At 43.1% G+C, this 20,807-nt stretch overlaps 1 protein-coding gene across 1 annotated transcript in view; it reads right to left on the bottom strand.

Annotated features, from left to right (window-relative positions):
• The window catches only part of LOC121859460 (glutamate receptor 1-like), a gene marked incomplete at its 3' end in the record, with an annotated part of 289,141 nt that extends 275,421 nt beyond the window's left edge, over positions 1–13,720 (bottom strand). Inside the window, exons 1-2 of the mRNA XM_042356285.1 lie at positions 13,696–13,720; positions 1,953–2,085 (exon numbers count right to left, since the gene is read on the bottom strand). Coding sequence (XP_042212219.1) covers positions 1,953–2,085; positions 13,696–13,720 — 158 coding nt within the window. The remainder of the gene's footprint in view (positions 1–1,952; positions 2,086–13,695) is intronic.
• Between the last annotated feature and the right edge of the window lie 7,087 nt (positions 13,721–20,807).

Here is a 20,807-nt window from a genome sequence, read left to right as displayed (position 1 = left end):
ACCTCCAGCACCAACACAACAAACACCTCCAACACCAACATAACATACCCCTCCCATACAACATACTCCTTTAACTATACACACTCAACACAAGCTTCATTACCTCAACACATTTACCTCCAACACAACATACACCTCCAACAACAAAACACCTCCAACACAACAAACACCTCCAACACAACGCCACCTCAACTTTGACCTCCCCAACACAACAAACACCTCCAACACAACATACACCTCCAACACAACAGCACACCTCCAACACAACATACACCTCCAACACAACATACACCTCCAACACAACATACACCTCCAACACAACATACACCTCCAACATCAACACCTTCTACCATCACGGGACTGTGTGCGGAGTACCAACACTAACATAACTAAAGCCAGGTTTCAAAAGGTTATTATGTTGGATTGATTTGCACTTCCAAAACAATTTAGTCGCAATGAATAAATTTTGAAATCCACCCTCCCGCCTTTTCTATCCCGGGTTCCATGCATCATATATTTTTGAGAGAGAGATTTTTTTTTTGTAGTTTTGTAGTTTTGTAGTTTTGTAGTTTTAACCTTTGTATAAATATTATTTTTTCATCTCGGATAATCAACATCAAAAGGTTAGGTCAATGGGAATTTATTGTGAGGGCCGTAACATTGCCACCGTCACACTATGAGTTCCCGTAACCGCTGAGTGAGTCCCCCCCCCCCTACCCCTCACAAACCTCCTGCTCCCCCCCCCCTCCAACAGAGAGCCAAGTGTAGCGAAACTCAGTATACGGATTTAAAAGCAATTTCAATTAATTCTGAGAGCGGAAGGATTTAGTATGAGGCAGTTTGATTGGTTCCTAAGCCTAAAGTCTATTTTCACCGTTACTTGTGCGTTTTGTTTTTTTACTCTAGAGGGGAAACTATTGTGAGTGTGTTGACAAATTCAGTAGTGGAGTGAAGTGAACCCTGACAGGACCACCAGCCACATCCCCGCACAGTTATCACAACGGTACAACAGATAACAGGTGACTACCGTTTATTAAAAAAAAAAAAAAAGACTCAATCCCATTCAAGGTAAATTTACCAGGAACTTTGATCAACGGAACGAAAATATTTGAAACGTCATCAAAATGAAATATATCTGGACCGGTGTGTAGAGGCGGCGTGTCGTATATGACGGAGAACCATTTTATTTCGATATCCTAAACACTGATGATATTTCACATAAAAAAAAAATGCCGCATCAAATATCATTGTTTCTTTTTTGGTCCGATAATAAACATTCACTTTTACAATGCACCATAACACAGGGATTCCATAAAACATTATACACTATAAAAAATGTGGTATCGCTTCTCCTCCCCCCACCCACTCCCCTCGTGTTGGGTGTGGCGAGGGTGTAGCGAGGGTGTAGTTAAAGTATACTTCTATTGGACATCTATACAAACACCATTTCACCACAACCAATAAGGCCAACCAGCATAATACACCAACCAAGATTCACACCACCACACCACCACACAACCATTCCCTAATCAACTAATCAATCATACACAACAAATCCTCTTCCTTTACCTGTGTCTTTCAATCAATTCTTCATCAATTCTTAGTTTTGTCAATCATTCTACACCAACACTCCCTTCATCTACTCAATCATGACTTCGCCTTCATTCATCAGTCCTGCTATCACCTGTAAGTTCTCATCAATTCTCCCCTTACCTGTCCATCACAACCCATCAATTCTGCCATCACCCACACCTGTTATCCTCCACCCACACCTGTTATCCTCCACCCTCACCTGTTATCCTCCACCCACACCTGTTACCCTCTACCCACACCTGTTATCCTCTACCCACACCTGTTATCCTCCACTCACACCTGTTATCCTCCACCCACACCTGTTATCCTCCACCCACACCTGTTATCCTCCACCCACACCTGTTATCCTCCACCCTCACCTGTTGTTCTTCTCAAGGCTCTTCAGGAAGCCGAGAGCATCCGTAGCAGACTCCACTCGCCTCACCACACGGATCTGGAAGGACGCCCTCGCTGGCCTAATAGACTGGAAGATCTCCTGAAGCCGCAGTAGACCTGAAGGAGGAGAGAGAGAGAGAGACGACGTTACGAGGGACGTTAAGAGGGGCGTGACGTTAAAAGGGGCGTTAAGAGGGGCGTGACATTAAAAGGGAACGTTAAGAGGGGCGTGACGTTAAGAGGGGCGTGTCATAGGAGGTCGACGTTAAGAGTGGCACATTATAATTAGGGAATATAATATGTTATGGACACACATTTTGTGAGGGAACGATGACAAGGGAGGGGGAGGAAGAGGAGGAAGGAAGGAAAAGGAGGAGGAGGATGAAGGGGAGGAAGAAGGAACAGGAGGAGGAGGAGGAGGAAGAAGAGGAATAGGAGGAAGAGGAGAAGACAATGTATAGCACCACCATTACCACTACTACCAACACTCGTTCATAACCACCACCCCCACAACCATTCACCCACAACTATCACCCCCACAACCATTCATCCACAACCATCACCCCCACAACCATTCATCCACAACCATCACCACCACAACCAGTTCCATCCACAACCCATCACCCCCACAACCATTTCACCCCATCCATTCATCACCTATCACCACCACAACCATTTCATCCACAACCATCACCCCCACAACCATTCATCCACAACCATCACCACCACAACCATTCATCCACAACCATCACCACCACAACCATTCATCCACAACCATCACCCCCACAACCATTCATCCACAACTATCACCACCGCAACCATTCATCCACAACCACCACAACCATTCATCCACAACCACTGCAATCAATCATCCACAATCGGGACCACCACTACTACTACTACTACCAACATTTGTCCACAAGCACAACCACCAGTACCACCACTATATTACCACCACATTACCAACAACACCTTTCCACAACCACTACAACCATAACCACCAGTACTATCACCATCCATCCATCACCAACACCCTTCCAAGACAACCACTACCACCATTTCATAACCACTACCACCATCCATCCACCACGGGCACAATTTTTTATACATTAACATAATAATTCCATACACTCCCGGTACTTGATATGCTAAGTTAATAACACAGGTGACATCATTGAGCTTGACGTGAATTAAAAAAAAAAAAAGGGAGTCACGAATGTCAGTCATAACCACTCTGTTCAAACACACTGACCTCAAATTACATAAAGCGGTGAGGTCAGGTCACAGGTAGAGGTGACCCCGTCTGACTAGTGGTAAGGACTTGGTTAGGTTAGGTAAACAGGTAAACAATGGTGTATATTGTTTATCAGTGCGTCAAACAGCAGTAAAGGCATAAATATTAATTACAAGAAAAATCAACAATAAAATAATAAAATACCAAGAGAAAAACACAAAACAAAACAAAATAAAACGAAACAAAGAAAAAATAACCAACTATAAAAAAAACCCGAAAAAGACTAAAAAATAACAAAGGATTTAATAAAAGTAAGAATGACACACACACACACACACACACACACACACACACACACACACACACACACACACACGCACACACACACACACACACACGCACACACACACACATCAGTGATAGCAAGAGAAAACACGCATTTTCCATTCTAGGCTGACTGAAGCACTCAACAGGTGGGCAGTTGATGTAACAATAGAGACTGTGGGTGGACACGGCGGCCTGCCCACTCACCCGGCACTACCGCCTCCCCTCCGGATTACTAACGACCTGGTGGAGGTGAGTGGGGGAGGAGGGAGTGATGGAAGAGGGAGAGGTGGGGGTGGGTGGGGGAGGTGTAGTGGTGGAGGAAGAGAGAGGTGTAGGGGAGTTGTTGTTGTTTTTAACGGGCATTAGACCACCCGGGCACAGGTCACTGACCCACGGGGCCTGGGGGCGAAAATGTAAGAATAATAATAATAATCTATCTATATAAAAGAAAGAAATCTCTCTGTTTGTGTGTCCGCACGAGAATCTCGGAAACTACTTTACCGATCTGTAGTGATGATGGATGGTGTTATATGTAGTGATGATGGATGATGTTAAATGTAGTGATGATGGATGGTGTTATATGTAGTGATGATGGATGATGTTAAATGTAGTGATGATGGGTGGTGTTACATGTAGTGATGATGGGTGGTGTTATATTGATGATGGATGGTGTTATATGTAGTGATGATGGATGATGTTAAATGTAGTGATGATGGATGGTGTTATATGTAGTGATGATGGATGATGTTAAATGTAGTGATGATGGGTGGTGTTACATGTAGTGATAATAGATAGATGGTTAAAGTGAGCTTTGCCATGACCATCTACAAAAGCCAGGGACAGTCCCTAAAGATGGTTGGCCTAAACCTGGTGTTTCCTTGCTTCTCTCATGGACAGTTCTGTGTTGGATGATCCAGAGTGGGAACTGGCAAAAATCTGTACATACTTGCTGCTAATGGCAAAACCAAAAATGTGGTCTACCTTAATGCACTACAGTAAGACAATGTGGAGCCTCCCGGAGGATGGCGTCCTACCGTGGCCTAGCGAAAGAGGCGTTTCTGCTAGTAATAATAATAAAGACAAAAATTTAAAAAATAAATCAAGAGTGAGAAACGACATACAGTATGTCTGTTGTGTTGTCAATATCAAGAGAAACAATTGAGACCCTGCAATTGTGTGTAAATGAGGCAGAAAGTCAGGTCAACAATCTGGGACTTGGTCACATATGGCAGCAGGGTCTACCATTAGACAACACATTATGCTTCCAATATCTTCCCAGGCGGTAGTACCTTCCTGTTTGGTGGTGGGGGAGGGAGAGGAGGGAGTTGTTGGGGTGGAGGTGGATGGGGAGCAGAGAGTGGGGAGAGGAAGAAGGGAGCAGAGAGTGGGGAGAGGAGGAAGGAGTAGAAGAGGAGGAAAGAGTAGAGACGAGAGAGTATGAAGCAAGGAAGGAGTAGGAGATAGGAAGAAGGAATATGGGGAGTCAAAGAGTTAAAAACTAATGTGGATTGGGTTTTGTGTATGTGTAAATAGATAAGATGGTTATTTATTCAGCAATGACATACATACATACATACATACATACATACATACATACATACATACATACATACATACATATTCAATAAAATCGTCATACACTTTCACAATGGTTCTGGAGATAGATAGATAGATAGATAGATAGATAGATAGATAGATAGATAGATAGATAGATACTTGGTAAAATTATCATACAAGTTCATAATAATTCACTATGTGTATAAACTCTACAGACAGATGGACAAATAGTCAAGTCAAATAGTTCTATCCAAATCGCCATACAAGTTAAACTAGCTCACCATCTATATAAACAATAGTAAGGGTATGTAAACAATGATAAACAGTAAGTATATGTGAGTAAACAAGTCATTTTAACTCAAGATAAAGGTTATGTAATCAATGGTAAACAAAATGTAAAATTTAACTAAATAAATCACAAGAGAGATGTTAAGAGTTTATTTCCATTGTGTTCCTTTGTCCTGAGTAAAAGCATCAGTTTATTGTGTGTGTGTGTGTGTGTGTGTGTGTGTGTGTGTGTGTGTGTGTGTGTGTGTGTGTGTGTGTGTGTGTGTGTGTGTGTGTGTAAATCACCGACCTCAATCGTAAATGTGTTTGTCGCGGTACCAATCATGTGTTAAGTGTGTTTGATGGTGAATAAATCAATGCCTTTTAATTGTGACCTCAAACTAGTTGGTGGGGGTGACCTGAATTCGTTCGTGTTGCTGTGTTCGTGTCCGTCGTGTCCGTGATCTGTCCGTCCTGGTCGTGGTCTGTCCGTATTTACCGCAGTCTGTCCGTATTTACCGCAGTCTGTCCCTCCCCCACAAGCTTGACCCGATTAAAAACTGGAGAATTGGCGGCATACATTCTTTGACTACACTCCTCTCACTGCTTACCACACCTGTACCACACAACCATCACGCAGACCTCAGTGTATAACCAAGCAACACCTCATCATAACTACAACAACTCTCACAACAGCGAACAACAACAATAACAACAACAGCAACAACAACAATCACACAACCAATCACTCCAACAACAACAACAACAACTACAACAACAACAACAATGGGAATACTGAGAGAGAGACATACAAACCAATCAAAAGTCACAACAATACTACATATAATCACTAACACGCAGCCACACTCCTAATACTTACCCTCATCCTTATCCTAATCCTTACAGAACAAAAATAACACAATTCTTCAAACACACACACACACACACACACACACACACACACACACACACACACACAGAGCTCTAATCTTTACAGCGCTGACCGACACAATCCTAGTCATTACATTACGCAACAACACAATTCCAATTACAGTTATGGCAAGGTAAATCCTGCTTATATCGGCTGCAGGTCAAATGGGCCCCGTTCTAATAGGCCCCAGTCCCAATGGATCCTAACTTGACTTTGCTTAACCGATATATTAGAACTATTAAAACTAGATTTTATTTGGACTGGGGGTTATTAGAACTGGGGTCTATTAAGAACTGGGGTCTATTAGAACTGGGGTCTATTAGAACTGGGGTCTATTAGAACTGGGGTCTATTAAGAACTGGGGTCTATTAGAACTGGGGTCTATTAAGAACTGGGGTCTACTAGGAAGTCTATCAGAACTGGGCCTAATCGGACTGAAGGCCTAATACAAGTGGAGGCCTATTAGAATTGAAGCCTAATTTGCTAATCACCATGCACAACAGTAGTCGACCAATCACCGTGCACAACAGCAGTCGACCAATCACCATGCTCAGTAGTCGACCAATCACCGTGCACAAGAGTAGTCGACCAATCACAGTACTGTAGTAGTCAGGCAAATCACCGTCTGCACAACAGTAGTCGACCAATCACCGTGCACAAAGAGTAGTCGACCAATCACAGTGCACAACAGTAGTCGACCAATCACCATGCACAACAGTAGTCGACCAATCACCATGCACAACAGTAGTCGACCAATCACAGTGCACAACAGTAGTCGACTAATCCCCATGCACAACAGTAGTCGACCAATCACAGTGCACAACAGTAGTCGACCAATCACCATGCACAACAGTAGTCGACCAATCACCGTACACAACAGTAATCGACCAATCACCGTGCACAACAGTAGTCGACCAATCACCATGCACAACAGTAGTCGACCAATCACAGCACTCAATAGTAGTCAACCAATCACCGTGCACAACAGTAACCAACCAATCACCGTGCATAATACTACTGATGAGAAATTTGGAATCGAATCAAGTTGTTCCAGTCCGCATCACAACCCGGGCAATACCATTATCAACAATTGCAATAGAAGAAGAAAAAAAAAACGAACACTCATTACCAACCCGTATTTAACCATGGAAAAAGCCAATCAACTGATCTATAATTACCCAATATTCATCCAATTGTAAATCATTGTAAGCTAAACCTTCCATCCAATTGTAAATCATTGTAAGCTAAACCTTCCATCCAATTGTAAATCATTGTAAGCTAAACCTTCCATCCAATTGTAAATCATTGTAAGCTAAACCTTCCATCCAATTGTAAATCATTGTAAGCTAAACCTTCCATCCAATTGTAAATCAGTGTAAACTTAAACCCTCCATTCACATAATTTTTTACAAGTTGTGATTCTTGCCATTCTGATGTTGACTATAACAGGGAAATAAATAAATAAATGTTGCCTTGTGTCGTCATCAACTACCTCACGTATTATTGGTGTGTTTACAAAAGATCGTCTCCCAAGTTGAATTAATATCGTAAGAGGTAATGTTGACTGTATCACCACGACCCTGGTTTTACTATAGCGGTCATCTTGCATCAGTGTTTCCTTCTCCAGTGACCACCTTAAAACAGTGACCACCTTAAAACAGTGACCACCATCCTCTTAAGACTACCTTTCTCCTTTTAAGCGAAGTCTCATTAAATCGTTCAACCTGTTCCTTCATAACAGGTTCGTCCCTCTCCCTGCTACCGATACAAGTCCCTCTCCCTGCTACCGATACAAGTCCCTCTCCCTGCTACCGATACAAGTCCCTCTCCCTGCTACCGATACAAGTCCCTCTCCCTGCTACCGATACAAGTCCCTCTCCCTGCTACCGAGACAAGTCCCTCTCCATGCTACCATTACAAGTCCCTCTTCCTGCTACCGATACAAGTCCCTCTCCCTGCTACCGATACAAGTCCCTCTCCCTGCTACCATTACAAGTCCCTCTTCCTGCTACCGATACACCAAGCAAGCCGCCGCTAACTCTCAGGGATGGGTTTAAGACTCGAGAGTTAAAACTAATAAGGTCCTTTATGCTAATGAAACAAGTTTTTGACGGGTGAAACTCGGTCCGACATGCATCGATTCTTGGTTACCTGTGAAGGGGAGGATGGGAAGAGGTGATGGGTAGGTAGGGGAGAGGTGATGGGTAGGTAGGGGAGAGGTGATGGGGAGGTAGGGGAGAGGTGATGGGTAGGTAGGGGAGAGGTGATGGGTAGGTAGGGGAGAGGTGATGGGGAGAAGGGGAGGGATGGAAAAGTGAAGAGGTGGAAAAGAGGCAGGAGAGGGGTGGAGAGGATGGGTAGAGGTGAAGGGGAGGGGTGAAGGAGAGGTAGGGGAGGAGTGGAGTTATAGAGGTGATGGGGAGGTAGGGAAGGGGTGAAGGGGAGGTAGGGAAGGGATGAAGGGGAGGTAGGGAAGGGGTGAAGAAGAGGAAGGAGAGGAAAAATTGCATGTATATAACATAACAAAGAGGAGAACCAGGGAAAACACAAACATCTTGACTAAGTTGGGTTTCTTTAATCACTAACGTTTCTGAAAATCATTTACCATCATCACAGCCTACTGTAAAAAACAACCAAAAAGTAAAAAAAAAAAAATTACAGGTAATATGCAATAAAAACGGAACATTATTCTAAAATTTACCTTCCGCAAAATTTTTAAAAGAACATTATAATTTAAAACCTATAAAAATGACGAGAGACCTACGTACAAAACTAAAATATACAGGGGGGGGGGTATTACCTCAATTTAGACGAGCCTTAGTGAGAAAAACACAACAATTGACAAGAAACCATAACACAAATGTATGGTTTGACTTTATATTGAAACAAGACTACTACTACTACTACTACTACTACTACTACAACAACAACAACTACTACTACTACTACTACTACTACAACAACTACTACTACTACTACTACTACTACTACTACCACCTTAAAATAAATATCTCAATGACACTTGAACTTCCCTCTTCTCCTCTTCCTCTTCTCCCCTCACCCTTCCACTCCCTCCCTCTGCTTCCCTCTCCTCCTGCTCTCCCTCGCATCTCTCTTCCTCTCAACCTTCCTCTCTCTCCCTCTCCCTCCCCTCCCCCTCACCTCTCCTCTCCTCTCCTCACCTCACCTCCGGGTTAATTAGAGCAAGCCAGCGGAAGTAAGGTGTAGAGACGTGAACCAGGGTGAGGCAGTCTCTCTCTCTCTCTCTCTCTCTCTCTCTCTCTCTCTCTCTCTCTCTCTCTCTCTCTCTCTCTCTCTCTCTCAATTTTCCTTTTATCCTTTATTTCTCCTTCTTTTCTTCCTTCTCTTAATACTTCCCACATTATTACTCCTTCTCTTCGTATCTCACTCCGTCTCCCTCTCACCCTTCCATTCCCTATCATTTTAGTACTCCCTCTCTCTCCCTCTCTCTCACCATTAGCTCCTCCAACAGTTCTCCTCTCCCTTTCCCTCTTCCTCTCCTTCTGTATGACATTGTTCACTGCCCTTTTCCGTCTCTTCCATCTCCCATTCCTTTTCCCACATATTGTAATTATCTCCTCTTCCTTTCCCACCTTGTTTCTTGTTCCTTTTAACCATTTTTAACTCCTCTTCCATTTCCTTCCCCTTCCCATCCCGTCACCACCACCTGTTCGTCCATTACACCACCCGTCCTCAACCATCTATATCACCACTACCACCATCATCACCACTACCACCATCATCACCACTACCACCATCACCACTATCACCACCAACCACAATTTCATCACTACCAGCACATCCATTACTATTAACACCCTAACACCATCACCACCACTACTAGCACCATCACCACCACTACTACCTTCTTACCATCACCACCACTACTAACACCATCACCACTACTACTAACACCATCACCACCACTACTAACACCACCACTACTAATACCATCACCACCACTACTAACACCATCACCACCACTACTAACACCATCACCACCTTCACAACCACTACTACCACAACCACCATCACCATTCCTCCTGCTTGTGAGACGGGCCACTGGATGCTAATTAGGGAAGAGGCGATTAATCATTCAACAGCCAATTGGAATTTACACAATGATCATAAAACAGTTAAAATGATTCCTGACCTCAGAGTTATGGCAGCGAGTCCCTCCCCCCCTTTCCTCCTTCCCTTCTTCCCTCCCTCTCTTTTTTCCCTCTTTTTCTTCCTCTCTTTCTTTTCCCCCCTCCCTCCCTCCCACTTTCTCTCCACTGGCTGAGTCTTTAAAGAGCGAGTCCCTCCCTCCCTCCCTCCCCCCCTCCCTCCTTCCTTCCCTCCACTGGACGAACCTTATGAGAGTGAGGAAAACGACGATGATGACGAGAGACGAGGAATGTGATGAAGGAGGGAGAGGGGGATGATGGAGGAGTAGAGATAGGGAGGATGATAAAGGAAAAAAATAAGGATAACGATGAAAAGAAGAGAATTAATTAAAGACGAGGAAAATTTAATGAATAATAGATAAGGACTAAACTAAAGGAAAGAGATAAAGAGATAAGGAAAGTAATTAAGAAAAGAAATAAAAATGGAAATACAGAAATAAATAGGGAATAGGATAAACTGGAGGAAAATAGGGAGGGAAATAAAAGAGACGATAATTCAAAATAGAACAGAAGGAATAAAAAAAAACACCTACAACGATATTAGGGAGAAGAAAATGCTAATCCAAACAACCTTAAAAAACACTTTAGGTAGAAATTCCTAAACTGAAACAATTAATTGACGACCAAAGAAGGACCATCTAGGGGCAGAGTGGATACAGTACACTGAACACTAAAATTTCACTGTGTATAAGGAGACTGTGTGGCCGACATTACAACTGGGTCGACTGGGGGCGCCTCACCCAACCACAGCAGTAATAAACTATATATTACTTAATATTAATTGCTTATATAACATTGTAGGATATAAACGTAACATTAGTGTGATTGCTTGATATAAAGTTAGTAAGATAACATGTTAGGATGAGAGAGGTTCAGTCTCTCTCTCTCTCTCTCTCTCTCTCTCTCTCTCTCTCTCTCTCTCTCTCTCTCTCTGACTCATATTAAGCCCCTCCAGCCGATCGCCCCAGGGCTCAAGGGCTCTCTACACGCCCCCTGGACTGAGCTATAGACGTTAAGAGGATTAGAAGATCTTCCTTATTTGGCGGTCGTAAGATCCACCATAGCGACTCCATAGCATCCAGCCTCCTTAAAATTTAAACGAGAATTTCTTCCTTTGAATGAGGTTAGGTTAGGTTAGGTTAGGTTAGGTTAGGTTAGGTTAGGTTAGGTTAGGTTAGGTGACTTCATCTGGGTATGATAGTCTCAGTGTAATTTGAACGTCATCTTGGCCGCCATCTTTCCTTTTCACGATAATATTGATCCGTCATCATATTTCCAGTTAGAGATGAAATTTATCGAAGGAATATTTGAGAATTATCTTAAGGTAATATAGTATCAAATAAGAGACCAATAATAACCTTTGAGAATCCGTCTTTGCATCATAGCTCAGGATAACGAGTTCTGATTGGTTCACATATCTCCCTATAGATTAAAGTTAGCCAATCAGAGAAGGTTCTTAGGCAGATATTTTTACCTTACGAATGTTTGTGGATCAAGAGACTTAGTTCCTGAGGCTCTATACTGAAGACTCCTGATAGACTGTCTTGCTCCACACACACACACACACACACACACACACACACACACACACACACACACACACACACACACGAGTGCTCACTCTTCTGTCTTCTCCTCCCCATCACTAGGTCACATGGCTGGAGGGAGAGTGGTAGTGGGTAAGAAGAGGGAGGGGGGGGATAGGAAGTGGAGGATGGGGGGGGAGAAGGAGGAGGGTCGGAGGAGGAGGAGGAGGAGGAGGAGAGAGGCATGGGTCTTATTCTGCCTCAACATTACATCATTAACTAGAGAGAGAGAGAGAGAGAATGCAACACCTCTACACTCCCATTAGCACTCTATATGACGCCACAACTCATCAACAAGCACACCTGAGTACCAAAACACAGGTAAGAGTCAACACTGAGAGGGGGAAGGTAACGTGGATAATGAACCCAACGACAGAAGAATGACTCTTTTTCATCTTCTTTCCTTTCTGCTTCCTTCTTCTTTCCTTCCTTCTTTTCTTTTTCTTTCCATCTTTTTTTTCATCTTTTTTGCTTCCTTCTCTTTTTTTTCTTTTTTCTCTGTTTTTCTTTTTTCCTTCTTCTTCTTTCATTCCTTCTTTTATTTTTCTTTCGTTCTTTCTTCCTTCTTCTTCTTTCCTTCCTCCTTCTTTTGTTTTCATCTACTCACCGAGAACCTTAAAAAATTCGACTCATCAAACAAGTGAGTTAATATTGACTCAACCTAGACCGTCTTGTGCATTTGCTGTGGTGGTAGTGGTGGAGGAAGGAAGAAGAGGGAGGAAGAAGGAAGGGCGGAGAGAAGGAAGAGGGGGAAATAGTGAAAGGAAGGAGAAGAGGAGGGAAGATATGAATAGAGAGAAGGAACAGAGGAGGTAGGAAGAAAGGAGGGAGGATGAAAAAGAATGAAAGAAGGAAGAGAAGGAAAAAAGAATGAAAGAAGGAAGGAAGTAGAGATAAAGGAAGGAAGAAAGGAGTGTTTTATCATATATTTATTTCATGTTTAGGCAATCATTCCTTCTAGTCTCCAACAAGAGTTCTTTAGTCACCGCTACAGTGTATTTTAACCTCCCAGGAATTATATACACTAGTTTCCAGACCCTCCCCCCCCCCTTAATGAAAAACAAAAATAAAAATCCTTAATATTTATGTAACTGTTTGCTTCTCATTCAACTCAGTAGTAAAAAAAAAATCCTATTAAAATTTACGCCTCGTATATTCCTGTTTGAAATTACGAAGGTCCTGTTTTTTTTTTTTTTTAAGAGGTCCGATCTGTTTCCTGAGTAGTTTGGCCCACCATGCAGGTAATGATGATGATGATGCTGTCCCTCCACCCAAGACTAAAAGGGTAAGGGAAGGAGAGAGAAGTGCTTGTGAAACAACTTTACACATTCGCAAAATTTGCATGATAGACATGTGACTCGTGTGTTAGGTGTGTGTGTGTGTGTGTGTGTGTGTGTGTGTGTGTGTGTGTGTGTGTGTGTGTGTGTGTGTGTGTGTGTGCCATAAACAGGGGTGAGGGATACATTGTAGGGGATAATATTGTAGTGTGTATAGTGCTTGTATCGCTGTTTCAATTTTCCTCTCTCTCTCTCTCTCTCTCTCTCTCTCTCGCAGGCAAACGACCAGGAGTTCCTTTGTTGTGTCGTGCCTAACTCTGTGTGAGAGACAGAGACGCTAGCGGTCGTAGTTTATTACCAGGAAGTCGACCTTTTATCTGCATCTTTTCCCTGTGGGTATGACTTGTGTGGATCGGTTCATTCCTTATTTAAAACTGGTTTATTTATCCGAAACATTGCGTAATAAAAATCTAACATGACTGAACCTAACCTAACCATAACCTAACCAATTCTAACCTAACCATAAATTAACCTAACCTAACCATAACCTAACACCAGCCTAACCTGACTTTAACTAACCAGACTAAACTTAACCTCTACAAAGCCAAACCTAACCTAACCAAACCTAACCTAACCAAACCAAACCTAACCTAGCAAACTAACCTAACAAACCTAACCTAACCTAACCAAACCTAACCTAACAAAACCAAACCAAACCTAACCAAACCTAACCAAACTAGCAAACCAAACCTAACCAAACCAAACCAAACCTAACCAAACCAAACCTAACCGTGGATTTCGCCTCCTCCCTGTGAATCACAGCGCCTCGGTTCAAAATGATGACAGGAAGATGGTGATTTTTCATCTAAGGGAAGCAAGTTTTCTGCCCACTGGCGATGATCAGGGAATTCTGGGTCTTGTGTGTGGTGAGAGAGAGATTTTCAAAAGCTCTTAAGTCAATCCCCCACTCCACCTCACTAAGTGGTACTCAGACAACACACTTAACTCAGCCATTTACGAGAAAACACACACAAAGGGGACGGACAAAATGGCGTATGTATTGAACTGAGACTCGACTGGGATGGGAGTAAAGTGATGAATGAGGGTGAGAGGCGTAGGTTAAGGGTAGGTTAAGGGTAGGTTAAGGGTAGGTTAAGGGTAGGTTAGGGTAGGTTAGGGTAAGGGTAGGTTAGGGTAGGTTAAGGGTAGGTTAAGGGTAGGTGAGGGTAGGTTAAGGGTAGGTTAAGGGTAGGTTAAAGGTAGGTAAGAGTTAAGGGTAGGTTAGGGTAAAATAAAGGTAGATAAGGGTAGGTTAAGGGTTGGTTAAGGGTAAGTAAGGGTAGGTAAAGGTTAAGTAAGAATAGGTTAAGGAAGATAAGGGTAGAATAAGGGTAAAGAAAAGTCGAGTTTGTGTAGGTATAAAAATACAGTAAGGGGTACATTAAGATTTACGATAAAGTTACCCTTAATGGAAAAAATAGACTATACCCTAAAGGGGACCCACCCGTAGTACACTAAGTCCTGGCTAAGGGGTAAAGGGAACAAAGGGTCAATCTCCTCACACTTTTATATACGTTATGCCCCTGAACTCAATCAACAATTATTTTCGTTGTTTGTGTTTTTTCTTGTTTTCTTGTTTGTTTTTTTGTTAACGAATTTTCCAGTTGTGCTTTAATGGACTCAGCAAGAGGAGGAAACATACACACAACATTAAGAATGACAAATTTTCCTTCTCCTTGTACTTATGAGATAAAGAATGAGAACTTCAACATTCAACATCATTAAGAATAACATTGTGAGTGTTTAGCTGTATGTTGACAATGATGTTTATACTCGTCTGGGAGATGTTTAAATATTAACGTCATTACATAGAGTGATGGATATTTAATATAATAAATAATGTTTAACCCGGAAATATTATTCGTTTTAAAATATGTATGACAGAGACGTAGTTAATGTTAAATTAAACCACGACAATTCTTACCAAAATATTAATAATAAGTTGTTCTCAGTGATGTTATTTAGTACCTGTGTTTATGTATAATTAAAGGCCTCTATATAAAGAACACTATATTAATTTCTTCCTATAAAATCCTCTATAATTCCTAATACTTAATAATCCTACGGCCATCCCTCCCTATCACTCCCTATACTATGATAATTATTCCCTATAATCTATATATCAACTAATGATTAAAAGTCATATCAAACTCCAATAATTTGGGGGTAATTAATAATACTACGACTCTCCCTTCCTTCCTTCCTTCCTTCCTTCCTTCCTTCCTTCCTCTCTCCCTCCTCCCTCCCTCTCTCTACTCTCTATCTTCACCCAATGATAAACAGTCGTACAGACACAGCCATCTCCTTCACCAGACGCTCTCACAACATGTCCAAGTAATATATTTCTTCTCCCTCCCCCAGACCGCTACACCAGGTTATCCGGGACGTAATGTTTATGTAAGCAGAGCGGTGCTGTTCAAAGGCTCTTCACCCTCTTTGTGACGGTGAGGCTTAGAGGTATGACGCCAGGCCAGGTATGTCTCGCCCCCCACTTGCCAGGTATGTCGCCCCCTCTCTCGCCAGGTATGTCGGCCCCTCCCTCGCCAGGTATGTCGCCCCCTCCCTCGCCAGGTATGTCTCGCCCCCCACTTGCCAGGTATGTCGCCCCCTCTCTCGCCAGGTATGTCGGCCCCTCCCTCGCCAGGTATGTCGCCCCCTCCCTCGCCATGTCGCCTCCCTCGCTACCTGTTTCGTGTAGACCTTATTGAGCTTCATTTCTTATTGTTTCAACAGACTCGTGAAATTCGATTTTCTTTCACCTATTTCACGTGGAACTACTAAGACGACGACGACGACGACAACAACAACAACAACAACAACAACAACAACAACAACAACAACAACAACACCAACAACAACAACAACAATAATAATAATAATAATAATAAATTTACTTCCCACCTCACCTGCTCGATAATTACATAACAGACACCTTGACAAAGATAAAAACACAATACCAATAATGAAAGTCAAAGAATACACTTCACCTCGGCTGTGTGTGTGTGTGTGTGTCCCGGGGGAAATATTTAGCTGGGGCGTCTGTAGTGTATTTTTCTGTGAGGGAGACAAGTTATTTTGGTCAAGAAAGAGACGGCGGGAGGTGGAGAAGTTGGACCATTTCCCCTGTGTATCTGTGGCTCCCGATGATATGTGTGTGTGTGTGTGTGTGTGTGTGTGTGTGTGTGTGTGTGTGTGTGTGTGTGTGTGTGTGTGTGTGGTAGCCCTGGACAGGAAGTAGACCTCAAATGTACCATTGTAAAGACTGTTGTGTAACGTTAAATTATGAAGATCAATTTATTCACAAACATATACAAAAGCAAATACACACACACACACACACACACACACACACACACACACACACACACAGGTATAAAAACATACACCAAAACACACGTACAGAAACATATACTCAAACGTACACAAACAAACACGTACACAGACACACATACACAAATAAATAAAACATCACTTAAGACAACTAACCTCCCCATGCCCTTGACACTGGCCCTCTTCAGCCTCCCTCCTCCTTACCTCCCAACCTCCTCTCTCCTGCCTCCTTCTCTCCCTCCTCCTTACCTCCCAACCTCCTCTCTCCTGCCTCCTTCTCTCTCCCTCCTCCTTACCTTCCAACCTCCCCTCTCCTGCCTCCTTCTCTCCCTCCTCTTATCTCCCAACCTCCTCTCCTGCCTCCTTCTCCCCTCCTCTTACCTCCCAACCTCCTCTCCTGCCTCCTTCTCTCCTCCTCCTTACCTCCCAACCTCCTCTCCTCCTCCTCTCCTCCTTCTTACCTCCCAACCTCCTCTCCTACCTCCTTCTCTCCCTCCCTTCTTACCTCCCAACTTCCTCTCCTGCCTCCTTCTCTCCCTCCTCCTTACCTCCCAACCTCCTCTCCTGCCTCCTTCTCTCCCTCCTCCTTACTCTCCTCCTCCTGCCTCCCAACCTCCTCTCTCCTGCCTCCTTCTCTCCTCCTACCTCCCAACTTCCTCTCCTGCCTCCTTCTCTCCCTCCTCCTTACCTCCCAACCTCTCTCTCCTGCTCTCCTGCCTCCTCTCTCCCTCCTCTTATCTCTCCCATTCTCCTCTCTCCTGCCTCCTTCTCTCCTCCTCCTTACCTCCCAACCTCCTCTCTCCTGCCTCCTTCTCTCCTCCTCCTTACCTTCCAACCTCCTCTCCTGCCTCCTTCTCTCCCTCCTCCTTACCTCCCAACCTCCTCTCCTGCCTCCTTCTCTCCGTTCTCTTATCTCCCTCCTCCTCTCTCCCTCTCTATCCACTCTCTCGTTCATATCTTACCTACCCCTAGCTCCCCTCTCCCCTTCTCCCCCATTCTCACCTTAGCTCTCCCTTGCTCCCCCAACCCCCCTAGTATATAGCCTCCCTCCCTCCCACTGTTGACACACACACACCGTGGATTACTTGGGTACGTGTTCCTGTTTAGTCCGGATAAACGTTCTGTTTTTGTTTCTATTGTGACGGCTGGTCCTCAAACACCGAGTACCACTGTCTTACCCCTCACACCGTTTACCCAAGTACAATCCTTCTAATAACCTTTGCTGACAGAGTTATAATTAATGCTCGTAGTATTTACTGAGAATTATGTAGAATTAAGTAGTAAACTCGTCAGGTGAAAGAGAGAAAAGTAAATGAGATTCCGATTAATTATTTGTTCATTAAGCGACAATATTTTGAGGGATTTTGAAGTTTACGTAATTATAATTGATTAACAAAGGTACCCGGCGTGGCACCTCCTAGTTCATGTCCGTGATGGCACTCTCAGCTGTACAATACTGTCACTTTTGGGTGGGAGGCAAGTCTATCTTTGAAACTGTTGCCGGACACACACACACACACACACACACACACACACACACACACACACACACACACACACACACACACACACACACACACGGCGTTTAAGGTAGGGTAGCTTTAAAATGTTGACATATTCTTTATAAAAAAAAATCTACGTAAAATTTCCTCAAGTATATATTTTTTATTCAAAAGTTCACTGCATCAAGAACTACTACATACTTTTTCGTACCCAAATTATATTTTCTTCACAACTCTGAATAATTTCAAGTAACTGATGTAATAATGATGACAAGAAAATACTTTTAAAGAAGATAATTATTATTTTTACACGTTCTCTACATTAACATTCATAATTAATTCTTAACATGCAAGTACCGTAACTGTCGTCTTATTCTCTACAACACTAAAATAATCTTTAGTAGCGTCAAATTTGCATATATTTTCTACAATTTTCAACACCATAAATTTCAACACATTTACCAACTCTTTTATTTATAATATTTACAATAACAACAACAACAAAATCCTTAAAACCAACGTGGGTGGGTGGGTGGGTGGGTGGGTGGGTGGGGAGGTGTGTGGGTGGGTAGGGATGTCGGTGGGTGGGTAGGGAGGTAGGTGGGTGTGGGATAGGTAGGTAAGTGGGTGTTGGGGTGGATGTGGGGGTGAGTGAGGAGAGTGAGAGTGAAGTAAGTCGTCTCTTGTTTCACACTGCCTCCTACCCGGCGGGCCAGTACCCCAAACATAATGAGAGCCCGAAGCGGCAATATGAATTGTTTACCTCGCAGACAAAACTTCCTCGTCCGGGCGACTTTTTTCCATGAATATTCAAGTCTCGGACGATATTATGGAGACGATTTTTCTCAGTCTAGTCTTTTGAGTTATTTCTGACGACTATGAAGACTAATAACTTGTTCAGTGGACCATATTTTCTGGGTGTGTTGGCGGCCATTTTTACTTGATTTACCCTGTGTGTGTGTGTGTGTGTGTGTGTGTGTGTGTGTAGTGAGGGCCATGGTGTGTGTATCAGCGTATAGTGAGGGCCATAACAAAAACTATATCACCGTCACGATAACATTACATCTTTACCCTCAAGGGTCTTAAAGCTCTCTACACTAACTCCTATTTTACAGAACATCAACTTTAAAAACACCTTCAGAGAGAGAGAGAGAGAGAGAGAGAGAGAGAGAGAGAGAGAGAGAGAGAGAGAGAGAGAGAGAGAGAGAGAGAGATTGTATATTTTTGTACCCTTATATACTCGTTTATATAAGTTTAATCCGACTGTGTTGAGACAGAACAAAGGAGGATTATCTCTCACTCCCACCTGTGTCTCTTACTCCCACCTGTTTTAAGTAATAGAAAGGAAGTACTATTTCAGGTTTATATAAGTGGTTTTAATAGCTCCATAATGTTAGTTAAATCCAACTTCCCACCAATTACATTTCAGGACGCTTTCATCCTCCCAAATTCTGAAATAAATATGTTAGGCCTCACCATTTCCTCCAATATGTCCTGGAAATCACACATCCTTAGTATAACTAAAGCTGCCTCCCGAAAGTTGGAAATGCTGTACAGATGCCGCAGCTACTTCACTCCTGAGCAGTTGCTCCAAGTATATAAGGGATTCATTCGTCCTAACTTGGAGTACTGCTCTCATATCTGGGGAGGCTCTTCTTCCGTCCAACTATTCGATAGGGTGGAATCAAAGGCATTTCGTCTTATTAACTCTCCTACTTTAGTCGACAATCTCTCTTCCCTTTCTCTTCGCCGCAGTGTTGCTTCACTCTCTCTCTTTTACAGGTACTTTAACGAGCAATGTTCGGTGGATTTGGCATCCTGTGTACCGCCGGCAAGGCCGTGGGTTCGTAACACACGTCTTGCCCGCGGTGCCCACCGTTTCTCTGTGGATGTAGGTCACAAGAGAATAACCCGTTATTGTACATCCTTCTTTCCTCACACAGCCAAACTGTGGAATGCTCTGCCTTCTTCTGTGTTTCCATGCTCTTACAATCTGTCTCACTTTAAAAAGCTGGTTTTCCGGCATCTTCGTGGTGTAGATTAATACAGTATATTATTTTTTTCTATATTTACAATTTCTTTCCGTTCTTTTTTTTTTCGCCCCCCAGGCTCCGTTGTGGGTCGTTTGACCTGTGCCCGGGTGGGCTAATTCCCATAAAAAAAAAAAATTGAAGAATGATAGTTAAACCGAACTCGCAATAATATAAACCCAATTGAGAATACCCTAAGTTAAACCCAACTCGGAAAAAACAACAGCTAAACTTAACTCGTTACAATATAAACCAAATAAAACAAATTAGCTTAGGTTAGGTTTAGGTTAGGTTAAAACAGAAATTAGCAGTGTTGTTCTCGTCTCAGGTTTAATGTTAGGTGAGTCAACACGATAAGTAATTCGCGATGTGTTTATGGGTGTAGGAATGGTTACAGCTACGACCTTCGTCACGACCACCACGAGGACCACCACCAACATCACCGCTACAACCACCACCACAGCTACAACCACCACCACGACAACCACCACCCGACGACCACCACCAACATCACCGCTACAATCACCGCTACAACCACCACCACGACG

Source organism: Homarus americanus, unplaced genomic scaffold, assembly GCF_018991925.1.
Source record: "Homarus americanus isolate GMGI-L3 unplaced genomic scaffold, GMGI_Hamer_2.0 scaffold55256, whole genome shotgun sequence".
NCBI classification, from domain to species: domain Eukaryota; kingdom Metazoa; phylum Arthropoda; class Malacostraca; order Decapoda; family Nephropidae; genus Homarus; species Homarus americanus.
Note: the sequence above shows the minus strand (reverse complement) of the source record. Positions and strands in the feature narration are given on the sequence as shown.